Source organism: Aspergillus nidulans, chromosome II, assembly GCF_000011425.1.
Source record: "Aspergillus nidulans FGSC A4 chromosome II".
Taxonomy (NCBI): Eukaryota; Fungi; Ascomycota; class Eurotiomycetes; order Eurotiales; family Aspergillaceae; genus Aspergillus; species Aspergillus nidulans.
In genome coordinates, this window is record NC_066258.1 from 3,655,037 (window position 1) to 3,668,801 (window position 13,765).

Genomic DNA, 13,765 nt, shown 5'->3' on the forward strand with positions numbered 1-13,765 from the left:
TACGCGAGATTACCGCGCTGCCTCGACATTTGAGGTAAAGCTGGCAGCGCCGGACACAAACTCAGGCATTATACGGAGTCCTCATCATAGGATACAGCTCAGCACAGCGAGATGCATATTTCTAACTTATTTAAGTCCTTATGGAACGCCGCTTCGACCATGACGCGGCGCACGCTATTCTGCCGACCATCGATTCTCACCGCCCTAGGTAAAGACACGCAACGCAACAGCATCGTCTCAAACCTCTCACTCTCGATAGCGAGGGCAGCGGCTGTTGCCACGAACGGGAAAAAGCACGAAATTGACACACGACCTTATCTGATATCTTGTCACTAAGCGGGCTCTTGTACCCGGACCCGTCACCATGGAGCAACAACCTCTCAACTCGCAACCTCAACAAGGAGACTTGAATTGGCGACTCAGCGCCCACCCAATCACCCTCCTCACTTTCCTCGGCTTCCGCCTGGGAGCATTGCTGATGTATCTCTTCGGCGTGCTTTTTATAAACAACTTGTACATCCTGCCCTTTCCCTGCAGCCCAGCCGTGCCAGAGCAATCGTTCTAACAATGCCACTTCTGCAGCATCCTTGTCTTCATCCTGACCCTCCTCCTCCTCAGCGCAGACTTCTACTACCTCAAGAACATCGCTGGTCGACGCCTCGTCGGCCTCCGCTGGTGGAACGAAGTCAACACCACCACCGGTGACTCGCACTGGGTGTTTGAATCCGCAGACCCGAACACACGCACCATCGCGGCAACGGATAAGCGCTTCTTCTGGCTGAGTCTCTACGTTGCGCCGGCGCTGTGGATTGGCTTGGGCATATTGGCCATCGTCAGGCTGAATAGTGTGATTTGGTTGAGTCTGATTGGTACGTATACCTTTTCTACGCAAACACAGATCCGGATTCGCGGTGGTTGGAAGGGTGCTGATTTGTTCCGTGTAGCGATTGCGCTGGTTCTGACGATCACGAATACGACTGCATTCTCCCGCTGTGACCGCTTTAGCCAGGCGTCGACATATGCGAATAGTGCGTTTGGAGGCACAATTGTTTCGAATCTTGCGGGAGGGTTGATGGGGAGGCTGTTCCGTTAGACAATAGGGTTGTCACTGTCCCTCCTATGGAGCTAGCATAGCTGGCTCGGCGGGTTAGTGGGTCGGGGGTTGTTTCTCAACCATGTGCAATCAATCAATTCATTGTGTTAGTATGCTACTGGATAGCGAACTCAATTGCATGGCAGTTATTCGAGTCAATGTGTATTGGTTGTTTACTCCCTACGGCGAAGATAATCATGAACGGTTGCTGAATCTACCTGTAGTGTTATCTCTCACGGAGTCTCCTATCACTTTCAAACCTCCCGTATTCTGCGCAGACGAGATTTAAGCCGAGCTCTTGTGTCAGAACTTGATTGACGCCTACCTGTGGCGAATTGACTTCGTCTTTGAAAATCAGGCCGGCGAGGCCTGGGGCTGCTCAATACCAAAATAAGGGGCCCTCAAGAATTGCACCCTAAGCGAAGATAGAAATACGATCCTTCCATCGGAACTGCAGTACTGTTCAAGTGAGAAACGGTATAGTCAAAGAGCCGCATGCCGGCCGCTCGAGCAACTAGATAATAAAGGTATCGAACAGATATATGACGTATGATGAAGTACTCTGTAGCCATAAAGCCAAAACACATATAAACAAACAGATCACCCATCTTGCCGAAGGGGTAGATGTGTAATTTGAAAGGCGAGTAGAGCTCAAACTATGGGCGTATGAACTTTGCCTGCATAAACTTGCAATGATGGCTGAGCGACTCAGTAGTGCAGTCCCACACCTGGGCCTACTTAAGATCGACTGGCTAAGTCGGATTCGAGGCATTTTCTTTCGTGAATGTTGCATCATGGGAAGGTGCTGTAAGACCAGTTAGTCCTGTCTGGGTGAAAAGCAACATCAACTTGCATATACCAATGCGCTGGGCAACGACGGAACTACCATCCGCAGAGCAATCATTATCATCATGGCAGTGATAACCCCCTAATATCTTGAAGCCTTTCGAGGTGCAAGAGGCGGAGGACCTGGAGGTTTTATGAAGGTAGGTGTTTTGGTATTCTCCCCAACTGCAGCGAGCGGCTCTCGAGAAACACGAAGTAATCGTGCATCTAGCGGTTCCTGGTACGGACATTGCCGAGTTTCACTAGGTGAGGTCTGGGGCCTATGCAGCGAGGGTGTTCACTTCTCTATCATGCTATGAAGCTCGATGATCTGGGCTTTGGAGAGAGTACTACTATAAAGCAACTGACTGCCACCATCAGACTGTCCGCACAGGACGCACGCTACCGAAAAGAGCGAGGGAGGCTCATTTAATTGAGGGTAACAAGTATCAAGTTGTTGATATCCAACAGAGACTCTTTGGCGTAGACGTGGGAAGGGCCGCTTAAACATAAGTTCAGCGTCTATCTTAATTGCGGCTATTCTTGCTAACACAAGACTAGAGGACGGGGCTACGGAGGCAGCACTCTGTTTAATATTTATACGATCTCAGGCTGTATAGTCTCCAGCCAAGCTGGCCTGCAGAGTGAAGAATTGATGTCGTACGCGTTTTATGGTGGTGCATCTTCGTTAAGGAATGTTATATCTGTACTCTGAGAATCAGCCGCTTCATTTTGACCAAACGGCACTTTATTCTGACCATGAGCAATTGGGTTGGTAGAGGGGAGTGAAGGGCTGGGAACCAGACAGCCCTGTCTTCATTTTCCGTGCTAAACTCGCCGTGCTGATATACACCTGCACAATTTACACGAAGATGTTCGGCCTGGGGCAGGACACAGTGTTGCCCATTCTGAGGCAACGCATGGTTTCATTGGGCAACTGGTATTTAATAGGGTCAAAGAGCTGCGCTGTAAGCATCTCGTCCAGAATGGGTTTGTGTTGACTTTCCAGGTAATAAATGGGCCATGAAACTATCGAGATTATCCATTGGGCCGATCAATGCTGGTATATCTGGCAGGTATTAAGATCCTGGAACGGACCGTGGCTTGTATATGAGCCGGCCTATTATTGTCCCTACAAATGCTAATAGCATAACGTCTGGACAATACCAGACGCATATTACATTGTCCCTAGAGTACACGTCATAATCGTCCCTTACTCTTACCCTTCGCCTTCAATTCGCAAACCAACTTCCAGACCCCTTCCGCCGTCGGCCACGCCATAGCCCCGAACTCCCTCGCTGAGGCACTACTCGCCTGCCTCCGGGCATACCTCGCCGCAATACCCTGCATGATAACGGCGCCACGGAAGCCCGCGAACGCTCGTCCCCAGGCTAAGTCGCTCCGCACATCATAGCCAGACTGCCGATAGAGTAGTAGGCAATCCTCTAGACTGGGCAAGCCGCTCGCTTCCAGGTTAGATTCGGGTATGGGAGGACTAAGACTCGAAGGAGTATTGTCGACACCCCAGGTATGCGGAAGAAAAGGTGCGACGAGACTGACAACATCCGAAAGGGGATGGCCTAGCGTCGCCATCTCCCAGTCTAAGACACCGATAACGCGGGGTTCCGTCTTGTGGAAGATAAGGTTGTCAATCTTGTAGTCGCCATGGACGATGGTCGTCCTGTCCTTTGGCTGGTTTGCTGGTTCTGCAAAAAAGGAGGCCATCTCTTCTAGGTGGGAGAGAGGGCCGATGGGGACGCCGGTCTCGACGTCTGTCGTCGTAGCTTGGTGTCTGCTCAACGAAGTAAATGTTCTGACTTGCCGCCGGTAGAAGCCCGAGTTCTTGCCCAGGTTCTCCAGGCCAAGGGCGCTGTAAGAGAGGGTATGTAGATTCATGAGCGTGGTGATTGCGGAGCGCCACCTGCATCTTTCATTAGCATTCCACATCAACTTTTTTGGTTTCTCCTCTCCTTTTTTTTTTTTTTGCATGCGAGCATATGAAACGTATAGGAAAGGACATACATCGCGCCTCTCTCACGGGCAGAAACCCCCGGCATCAACGGGTCCGTAAAAACCCGGCCATCCAGGAATTCCATGATGTAGAATGCGGTCCCAATAACACTCTCGTCTTCGCATAAGACGTATACCCTGGGAATCGGGACATTTGTATCCCTCAGCGCATGGAGAATGCGGTACTCGCGCTCGACCTGATGTGCTGTCTTGGAGAGGAGCTGCCCGGGGGGTTTCTTGCGGAGGACGTAGCGACGGCCTTCGCTCTGAGGGGTCAGGAGGTAGGTCGGATTGGACTGGCCGAAACCGAACTATCTCGTTTAATTGTGAGCGTAAACTGGAAGAAGAGAGACTGGCCGGCGTACCTGTTTCACCTCTATAGGTGTTGATATATGCGGGACATTGTTATTGATATACCTTTCTAGAGAAGGGATGTCAATTCCTTGGCGAACAGGACCTGCCATTTCTGCAGCAGTCTTGTCTTTAAGGCTAATGAACAGCCGACCTAGGTAGATGAGATATATAGTAGGTAAACGGGGTCAAGGTAATCCCTACCCCTCCTGCTGGATCACTTATACCTCGGATGCCGAGAAGCCGTCAGATCGTATCCTGAGAGGGGAGCGGGGTTTCCTGTATTATACACTTGAGAGGCGACTCATGCGATGGTTCTATTATGATTTATAAATACAATTGAGTCAGAGCGACCGAATTAACCATGTCGCTATTGTGAATAATACGAAAATATGAAATTGTATAAGAAAAATGCGGGGAAGGCCGAATCAATATAGCACAGCTATGATATGTGACCGTTTCTCAGTAGGCTGATAGAGAGAAACATGCCCTACTAGACGCAGATACTACAAATTTTGAGTGCTACAGATACAATCGAGATAGTATGTTTGTTCCAAGGCCGAATCTGATCCCTCTCACAACCACTTCTTCAGGCCGTGAGACCAGGCACAGCTTCTCTATCAATTTCTAGAGGTGTAACTCCAATAGTATTTCCATCTATTCACTCACTTGAATAGTATGAAAGCCCATCTAGCTTTATGGAAGCTGGCAAGATAGGACAGCCTCCGTCTATGTTGGCTGCTGTGGAACTGCACTCAGGGACAAGTTAAGATTACGACGACTTATACGACCAGTGGATCCGCAGAGGCTCTCAGTCAATTCTGTAATATGGAACAGTATTATTCATTCCAGTTCAGCCGCGCCCTTGGCTGCTTGGCCCGAATACAGCGCTAGGAACCGCTGTCCGGCCCAAACGCTGCAATGTCAGCTACGGTCACTCCGTGGCGAGCACCAGGAGGATCATCACATGAGAGGACGTCATCCTTCGAGGCTAGTGCCCATGTCAGCTGGATCCTCAGGGTCGTATATTTTCTCGAAGCTTTAGGTGGAATAAGTAGTTACAATCGCTTCCCTGCTGAGACTTTGATACTCGAAGCATATTGCTGTATCGCTATATTGCTTACACAAACAACCCTAATGGACGGAGAACAACTCAGAGAAAACCACACAGAGGTAGAGCCATTTACCTTCTCGGTAATAAATGCTTACACTAAAGCTTAGCCGCTCTCTGACCGTGACAAACATATCCTGCGTACATACGGAACACTGCCTCGCAGAGATTTGCTTGGACTGCGGGCCAAGGTACAGCGCCTTTTATCTTTCGTACTACCGAGCTGTTGCTGATCCATGACAGAAGCGGGTCTACTTTGACTCGGGCGATTTCGCTCTCTCTGCAGCTAGCAAGATGAGTGATGATAACGGTGCTGTCCAACCGGGCACGGCACACCCCGTCCGCGCCAGTATTTCGCACCCCTACGCGCCACTGCCGGGCACGAGTAATGCCCCCAATAACGCTAATGAGAACTTTCATGGTGATAAAAATCCCAGTCCTGAGATCGCAGAGAGCCCTCTTGGGCAGGAGACGCAACCTGATGAGGAGTACATCTGGGAGAACAAAGGGGCTTGATTAACCGGTGAATGCTTTTAAAACATTTATATAGGCGTGGCTACAAGGTCAGATCTGCGTCAATAACCTCAGGCCTGGATATTTGAGGAGGAAAATTGACTGATGTGCCTTGAGTACAAATTGACAGCGAATATCGCTGTATGTATGAGGGAGAGAGAATTAGATCCAGCTTCTACGGCGTCACGCTGGCAAGAATATCCTCAATCTGCAGTTATAGATTCAGGAGCTACAGAGAATCTAATAGAGGATTTTTCTTCATAACTTACCTCCTTGGTGTCTTACAGCCTTTGGAAGTGCTATTTCTATTATCTCTCCAAGTTAGCTCTTACTACCTTATAGAGATACTTTGAAGCGCTGCACTCTTTTTCTCACTATCGCATCAAGAGCAAGATCGAAGAGAGCTTGATCAGTTTACACCTATGGGCTATGCTTCTGAATTGCAAACCCGGTCGAACCCAGGGCTTATGTGCGTCTGTATCTCTAAATAGTGGCATCCTTTCCCAGCGGCAGCGACATGCGTCGACAAACGTTCTCCAGGTTTAGAACTGCCCAGCTAGAGCATTGGTTGCTAGATTTTCCCTATAAGCATGTTGTTGGAACATACCAATTTTCTGCGTATGTTATAGCTCTCGCAGAATTCGGTGCCCTGCTATAGTATCCTGGTTTACTGACTCTGTTGTCTATAATTTAAAATTCATTTTATAGTCCATTGACGCCCGGTTTGTAGAATACGGGCCGCTGGATACCTAGAAGCATGGAAAAACATACAAAAAAAATCCAAAGAAAAGTCTCAGAAAACTGGGCGATCGCTTTGACCCTGACGGCACGGGATCAACAAGTCACTGCCTAACTGGCCGCAGTGATTAGTGCCAGATCTTCTCGATTTATGGTTGAATGTACCTAACCAATAACAACCTACTGACGTGCTGCTCTTAGGTTTTGAAAATATTACGTGCCCAACCACAGCCATATAAACTATACCTGTTACTCCCATACCGTTAATAGTTTTAATGATATGAATGAGATTAAACAATACCCTTGCCTCACGAGCGAAACAAAAGTGACAGAAGAAATACGGAAATGGATGTCATCATGTTGATACTATGACAGTAAGGTTTCAGCATCAACGACCACGCGACACCATATTCGCACCGCTTCGTAGGGACAAACTAGGTCAAGGTTTTGAATACCTAGGTCAATTTGCCCAGTACCATGGGCTCAAATAACCTTCACTGTCTTGCTACCAGACTTCAAAGCTTATGCTTTGCCACTTGTCTCGGAACATATCTTCCAGTCCCTCCTTCCCCCACCTTGCTATCTCTTTACACTTTTGTTGTATGGGACTTTAGCTCTCAACTCGCTCAAAAATGCCAGTTATTGGCCAAGTACGGGCTTCTCTGCAGATACGGCCTCCTCTATCTACCGGTGTCTGCAAAAGCCTACGATCATCACTCCATCGTCTTCAGATAGCTGCACAAAGTACCAATAGCGTGGGAGCAAATACCGGTATCGAATATGGAGAAGGAATGATAAAACACCAGAATGAAGTGTCCAACAAAGGGTCGAAGACATTCAACTCAACACAACCCACGAAAAGTGATACCAAGTACTACAGTCTCAAGGACTACAGAGAGAGACCCGAGGAGCAACAGAGTGATGGATTCAAGACAGCCACGAAGTTCACAAAAGATGAGATGAAGTACCACACCCTCAAGGACTATAGAGAGGGCCTATATACGGAAAGTGGAAAGCTGGATAGTTGCCGTGACTCGCAGGAGACAAGGACACACAACTGGGACGTGCAGGACACACATAAAAAAGAGTGAATCGATGCACGCAACAGATAAGTTGTTATAGGTACGCGCTTGCTGTGGTACCAGCACCGAGTGAAGTTGATAATGATCTAGTTAGGACTTGAGTAGGCTAAAAGTGTTATCCACGAGGTCATGCTGGTGATATAATTAACATATCAAGTACTCTTGTTTTGTGTCTAGACTCTTCACTAGTGTAGAGCTCTTGATCACATCTTCAGTCTTGATCGAATTGCTTCACATGCAAGGGCACAACTTATTGTCTTAGCATTGCACTTAAAAACAACGCCTCCCTTGAGTATGGCCCGGGTCCTCGAGATCACGGCGAGACCGTACCATCAACCTAGGGCTGACCAGGGCCGCATCCCCTCGGCTCAGTACCAACAGGTCTGCCTATCCAATAACTTATACACCCGCCCTTGGTGCAAAGTTTCCTACTTGCCTAATGCGCATGCACAATACTTTTTTGGCAGAGGATTTACTCCTGATCATGATTACGGACAAGACATTATACACATTACAGTCCACGAGGTAGAGACGCTCACTTCTTCAGGTACAGAGTCTGCAAGTTACACCACTGCCTCAGCCCATGCAAACCGTTCTCTGTGCCAATTCCGCTCTCCTTGTGTCCGCCAAACGGCGCCCGGGGGTCACTCTCAAAGTGCGTGTTAACCCAGACACTGCCTGCCTGTAGCTTGGCCGCGATCCGCGCGGCTTCGTCCAAGTCACTCGACCAGACCGACGCACCGAGACCCATGCGGGTGTTGTTCGCGCGGGCAATGACCTCGCTCTCATCGTTCCAGGTGAGGAGAGGCACGATCGGACCGAACTGCTCTTCCGTCGCAATGCGGCTGTCCTCCGCTGGTCGGTCGATGATCGTTGGCTTGATGAAATAGCCCGGCTTGTCGTCAAAGGCCTTGCCGTCTGTGTGAGTGAGGCTGAGCTGTTCCTTTGTGAGATCGGCAAAGAACCCTTTGACCTTTTCGTACTGCATGCTGTTCTGGAGAGGGCCCATAAAGACGCCTTCCTGAGTGCCGGGGCCGACCTGGACGGTCTTTGCGTACGCGACTGCAGCGTCGCGGAATTCCTCGTAGATGGATTCGTGGACATAGATCCGTTTGACGGCAAGGCATATCTGGCCCGAGTTGAGGAATCCCTTCGAGACCACCTGGTGGGATTAGGGAGAGATCGCAAGTCGAAGGCAGAGCGGACTCACCTGGGGCGCTACGCTCTTGACATCGACATTTTTGCACACGATGGCTGCATCCTTACCTCCCCTACATCTGTTAGCACCCGTATCATGTCAATCACCAGGGGAAGCACATACAGCTCCAGAGTCACCCGCTTCAGGGTTTTGCTTGCACTCTCCATGACCTTCTTGCCGGTCGCCGATGAGCCCGTAAAGCTAATCTTCCCAATTCCAGGGTGCGCCGTCAGCCAGGGGCCCAGCCTATCATCACCACTCAGAGCCTGCACTACTCCTGGCGGGAAAAACTGCTGCGCCAGCTCAGCAAGCTTTAGCCCGCAGTATGGTGTAAACGGCGACGGCTTGATGATGATCACGTTCCCGGTTAGCAGCGCAGGCGCCAACTTAATTACAGCAAGCGCGAGGGGAAAGTTCCATGGGATAATCCCCGCGGCGACACCGATAGGGGTGTGCCGGACGACAATCTTCTTCTCGGCGCTGTCCTTTAGACGATCTCATCCTTGAGCCCCTCAGCGATCTCGGCCTGCGCGCGGATGGTCTGGACGGACGCGACCGCTTCATAGGCTGCGAATTGGAGCTGTTTCGGTCAGCCGATGCTACCGGATCAGGTCTATAGTCTTGACAAATGGACGTACGGGCTTGCCCTGCTCCTGAACAAGGAGCTTTGAGAAATCCTCCGCGTGCTTCTCGATTGCATCGGCAAAGGCTAGCAGCGCCTTCTGGCGCTCCACAAAAGGGACTTCGGACCAGGTCTTGAAGGCCTCCTCAGCCGCGGCGACGGCCTTGTCGACGTCCTCCGCGGTTGCGACGGGGACGTCTGGGTTCGGCTCGCCGGTTGCAGGGTTGATGCCGTGGCGTTTTTCGGCAGTCGAGGTCTGCACCCCGTTGATGGTGTTCTGGTAGTTGTCAAAGACGGAGAATGTCATTTTGCAGTGACTTACAAAGTACCTGCGAGAAATGAGGGAAGAGCGTGGAGCAGTGGGAGGGAGACTGCCTGGCGGGTGCCCCCCTTTAAGTATACGACTACGACTACGACTATGCCGACCACCATTATTACGACCATTACTCGTACCACCACCGCGACGACCACTTCACCGGGAGGAGCTGAGCGGGGAAACCGCAGCTGACAGCCGTCGCCGAGGCTGATCTTCAGCCTGTCGGGCATGCTACCGCAAATGGATACTCTGCCTCAGAGAATGGATATCGTGCCTATAGGAAAGTGGCATTGTACTGAGGGGCTGTGGCTTAATAGTGGGGTTCGACTCTTGGTCTTGCGCTTTAGAAGCATCTAGCTCGGCGCACTGGGGCTTTTCCGGGTCTAGCGAGGGGCACCCCTGGATATAATTGCTCTTCTGCTGTTTTTGCTGTTCAGAAATAGGCGATTCTAACTAATTTCGCTTTGCTTGTGTCGGCGGTAACGGGTAGCCCTAACTGGCAAGCTCTGGCCAGTTCAATGTCCAGCAGCCCACCAGAACACGCTGCCGCGGAAATGATTTGGGCTTCTGCTGTTTGAGACGGGAAGCTCGTTCTTCATGTGGAGACACTTGCAGGTGCCAATTCGACGACGTCTGTGACGCTTGAACTGGCTCTCACTAAAGAAACGCCTTGGCAAAGTAGGCTCGTCCCACACCGTAGACACTCGGCAAAACGCCGTTCCGTGAAGTCAACTTTGGGAATAAGATTATGCATCAAAGGGCACCCTGCTATGGGGTTTTCTCGGCATAGATCCGGCTGACCTCTCATCGCGTTGCCATTATCTTACGGGCTCCGGTGGGGGAAATGCGATCCAGGTATTCAAGATACAAAATAGTTATTCAAGATCACAAAAAGCAAATAGAAGAGTAGAGCACCAGATCGTATTTGGATTATTACTTCGTGGTGTTGTAGGGTCTCTGAAAGCAAGCGTAAGGGGGTATATCAACTATACATGATCAAACCCTCATAGCTAGGGCCCTCATTTTGGATGGGATATCGAATAATCAGGATAATATGAATACTGACGCTATATATTACCGGTAAGCTATGGCAAGCCAATTATGAATAAGCACAGGCTTAAAGTCTCCGACGGTAAGCACTAACATGTCGCAACCAGGTCAATCTATGCGGATCTCTGCAGACAGTGCGGGGAAGAAACCCTACGTCGGCAATTCGAACAATACAAGACAAGTCAGGTCGCTAAAGTCTGATCAGCCGCACTTTTTCGCATTATATCTGCGCCTTCAGATCTCGGCACAATATTCACGATTTGCGCGGGCTATTTGTATCGACTGGGGTGCGGCCAAATACGTACAGGGTGAGACGCAAACCAAGTCAAAGAATGGATTTGAGCACCAAATCAGTATGATGTTCAATATGAGGTTGCCATCAGAGGGTTCTTTTCTCTTATCTAAGGATGACACATTGAGGCTCGAGCCATGGGGACTTGGAAGCTAGTAATTTGGATGATCATATTGCGCCACTGGCAACAGGATGCCTATCAGGACTCTGTGATGCACTCAGAGAGCTCTGGCAGCCTATTCATTTGACCCGCTTCATAAAAATGTAGCAGAACGGCGTCTTGTAGAACGGAGACTTCGGTCTAACGTCGGGCACTTAAGAGAAGAAGTAGAAGAGACATTTGTAGCTCACCGGAGGCTCAGTACCACCTAGAATACCTTGTGACCACTTCAAAGCAAATAGTTGCCTCATTTCTGGCGAATAGTTGAATTAGTTTTTGTGTCACCCTGTAGAGCACGACTGTTACAGCTAGACACGTACGGCATTCCGAGTGTTTTGGATGTTGCCAGCTTGGTAGGTTCCTTCCAAGATACGGAAACGTGGGCGTCTTGCTACAACGGGAAAGCTAGCTCTCAGATCTGCAGCAATGGCAATATTAATGGGGAAGGTCCATCTATGCAGCGTGCTACCGACAGTCTCCATGTGGGATGAATGCACGTATGCATGCACCTATGCATGCATAGAGACCTCCATACATAGATTAATCCGCTGGCGAACGCTTGCAGAAATCAGGTACTTGGTTGATTGGTTGCTGAAAAGTATGTCGTCAGTTCGCCTGCTGCTTTTTAGCATCTAGACGCAAGAGAATATTGTCATCAGCGAGAGTCAGGATTGCTTCCTTCTCCCTTCCCGAGGGACGAAATCATGCCAGTCTTCGTGACCCTTTTGCACCTGAGCTTATTCAGCCATATGCCTTAAACTCTGGCGCCACGACATTTTGCTCCTGTATGTGCGGAGGACAGATTTTGTAAGCAGTTAGTAGGTGAAGTTGTTACTGTGACGGACATGAAGTACGACCATGCTCGCAATCTCAATAATCGGGACATGGAATGCTGCAAGATCATTCAGTATTACCATTGCAAGCGGATCGCAGTATCCTGCTTCCGTAGCCTAGTGCTATCTCTGGCACAGCTATCAGATTATACGAGGGGGTCTCATGGCCTGAATACGAAGAGGCGGAAGATCTATACGCGTAAATCTTTGATATCTAACGCGCATTTAGTCAAACTGTGCGGGAAATCAAGATGACCGACGTTAACAGAGACCCCAAGCATGTTGACTGAACATCCTCGAAAAAAGTACAACCGCTCTGCTGGCGCTTGAAATTTGGTCCTGCGAGTTTGACGGTGTTTCGCCAGAAGGAGATCGCGATCTTACTCGACTGGCCGTCTTTAATGGCAGCAGACGGGATATTCATTCCCCAGCCTAATTATATTCTCTACGATATGCAGCTACCTAGGCGGAGAAACAGTTAAACGCAGGGGTGAGCTTCTCTAGCCTTTGCCGAAAGCAGTGCTCTGTCGCGTATGACCTCCTGAATGGTCCCTAAAGTGGTCCCTAAGGGTTCGCTGGGTGGCCGAATTATAGCTTGCTTGACAAATCTCAGCTGATGATGACGTCTAGACAAACCCGCGGTATTTGGTTAACGCGATAACCTATTGGCAATTGCACCACGACCCATAGACTGTACCTTCGGGCTAGAAATGGATACCGGTGCAATAGATACTACATATCAGCCTAGGAGATCTTTCTGCTTCTAACCCTCGACATAATAGAGTTACGCTTCAACGGTTCAGAAGTGAAGTGAGTACTTCCTCTCAGCCTCCTAGAGAGAATCCCAACAACTTAGTTCAAAGGGCAGGCCCCCTTGGCGTCGAGAGTACAATGTCAAGATTCCTACCAAGTCATCCATCTTTTGCCACGGCAGTACAAATATCTCAAGGCCAAGCTGCGCTATCTTCGGGAAGCTGGACGGCCTGAGCTAGGAAGGGTGGACATATTTGGTGCATGTTTATCAGCGATACATCGGTTTAGCGCTGGGGGTTCTAGCTCTCATTATTGTGTACTAGGCTGAGTATTTTAAAGAGCTGGAGTTGGTGGATATCAGTTGAGCTGTCTTTAATCTACGCCGCGAGGAGTTCGCTGAGAACCTGGACGATTATGGGCAGAAGAGGCTCAACCTATCCCTGGGCTTTTCCACTGTTGTATGCTTATAATCACACATGGCATTCCAAGATAAATATTGCCCCAGCTAGAATGATAACGTGGAAGCGTGACGAGGTTGTGGCGTTAAAAATAGCGACTGGCCGTCCTCGGTCCGAACTCCCTCGGCAGCAGGATCCTTCAAATCTGGGGAAAGCGGGCACTCAGACTGGGCTTGGATGACCGAAGTTCTTCATTGAAATTGGCGTAGCAGCGTCTTATGAGTCCTATTGACGTTGAGTTCGCAATATGCTATACTTCCGATCCGCCTGCAACTTCGGCTCATGAATCCTAAGCACCCCAAGGCCAGATATGGTGCTACGTTCCGAATCAGGACTATATAACTGGCCCGGTATTCAGGA

General features: G+C 49.7%; 6 protein-coding genes across 6 annotated transcripts, besides 1 other annotated feature; 4 read left to right on the forward strand and 2 right to left on the reverse strand.

Moving 5' to 3' along the window:
• Positions 1 to 13,765: part of a sequence feature (contig 1.61 483..865047(-1)) that runs on past both edges of the window.
• Positions 281 to 1,382, forward strand: ANIA_03576 (DUF846 domain-containing protein; the record flags this gene model as incomplete). The annotated part of the gene is made up of 3 exons (XM_050611503.1): positions 281 to 513; positions 583 to 1,028; positions 1,240 to 1,382. Exons 1-3 carry the CDS (start codon positions 365 to 367, stop codon positions 1,380 to 1,382), a joined length of 738 nt encoding a protein of 245 aa, XP_050467528.1. The 5' UTR covers positions 281 to 364.
• On the reverse strand, positions 2,998 to 4,392 carry ANIA_03575 (phosphotransferase family protein; the record flags this gene model as incomplete). Its single annotated transcript, XM_656087.1, has 4 exons — positions 2,998 to 3,050; positions 3,142 to 3,839; positions 3,941 to 4,239; positions 4,294 to 4,392. 4 exons carry the CDS (start codon positions 4,390 to 4,392, stop codon positions 2,998 to 3,000), a joined length of 1,149 nt encoding a protein of 382 aa, XP_661179.1.
• On the forward strand, positions 5,201 to 7,732 carry ANIA_03574 (uncharacterized protein; the record flags this gene model as incomplete). The annotated part of the gene is made up of 7 exons (XM_656086.1): positions 5,201 to 5,473; positions 5,634 to 5,878; positions 5,941 to 5,953; positions 6,246 to 6,372; positions 6,533 to 6,560; positions 6,612 to 6,625; positions 7,281 to 7,732. The coding sequence occupies 7 exons, from the start codon at positions 5,201 to 5,203 to the stop codon at positions 7,730 to 7,732; spliced, it is 1,152 nt and encodes a 383-aa protein (XP_661178.1).
• On the reverse strand, positions 8,226 to 9,963 carry ANIA_03573 (aldehyde dehydrogenase family protein). The gene is made up of 4 exons (XM_050611504.1): positions 9,560 to 9,963; positions 9,045 to 9,406; positions 8,934 to 8,994; positions 8,226 to 8,885 (listed from the first exon to the last, which is right to left on the reverse strand). Exons 1-4 carry the CDS (start codon positions 9,848 to 9,850, stop codon positions 8,259 to 8,261), a joined length of 1,341 nt encoding a protein of 446 aa, XP_050467529.1. The 5' UTR covers positions 9,851 to 9,963; the 3' UTR covers positions 8,226 to 8,258.
• ANIA_03572 (uncharacterized protein) lies at positions 10,961 to 11,357 on the forward strand (the record flags this gene model as incomplete). Its single annotated transcript, XM_656084.1, has 2 exons — positions 10,961 to 10,991; positions 11,041 to 11,357. The coding sequence occupies 2 exons, from the start codon at positions 10,961 to 10,963 to the stop codon at positions 11,355 to 11,357; spliced, it is 348 nt and encodes a 115-aa protein (XP_661176.1).
• Positions 11,842 to 12,397, forward strand: ANIA_11404 (uncharacterized protein; the record flags this gene model as incomplete). Its single annotated transcript, XM_050611505.1, has 4 exons — positions 11,842 to 11,858; positions 11,934 to 11,959; positions 12,021 to 12,146; positions 12,333 to 12,397. 4 exons carry the CDS (start codon positions 11,842 to 11,844, stop codon positions 12,395 to 12,397), a joined length of 234 nt encoding a protein of 77 aa, XP_050467530.1.

What these genes read in the sequence shown, in the direction of transcription:
- ANIA_03573 (XM_050611504.1), bottom strand. Translation starts at nt 9,850, where the DNA reads ATGACATTCTCCGTCTTTGACAACTACCAGAACACCATCAACGGGGTG. An exon ending in TTCAGGAGCAGGGCAAGCCC is followed by an intron (nt 9,407 to 9,559) that starts GTACGTCCATTT and finishes GATCGTCTAAAG; the next exon opens with GACAGCGCCGAGAAGAAGAT. An exon ending in AAGCGGGTGACTCTGGAGCT is followed by an intron (nt 8,995 to 9,044) that starts GTATGTGCTTCC and finishes TAACAGATGTAG; the next exon opens with GGGAGGTAAGGATGCAGCCA.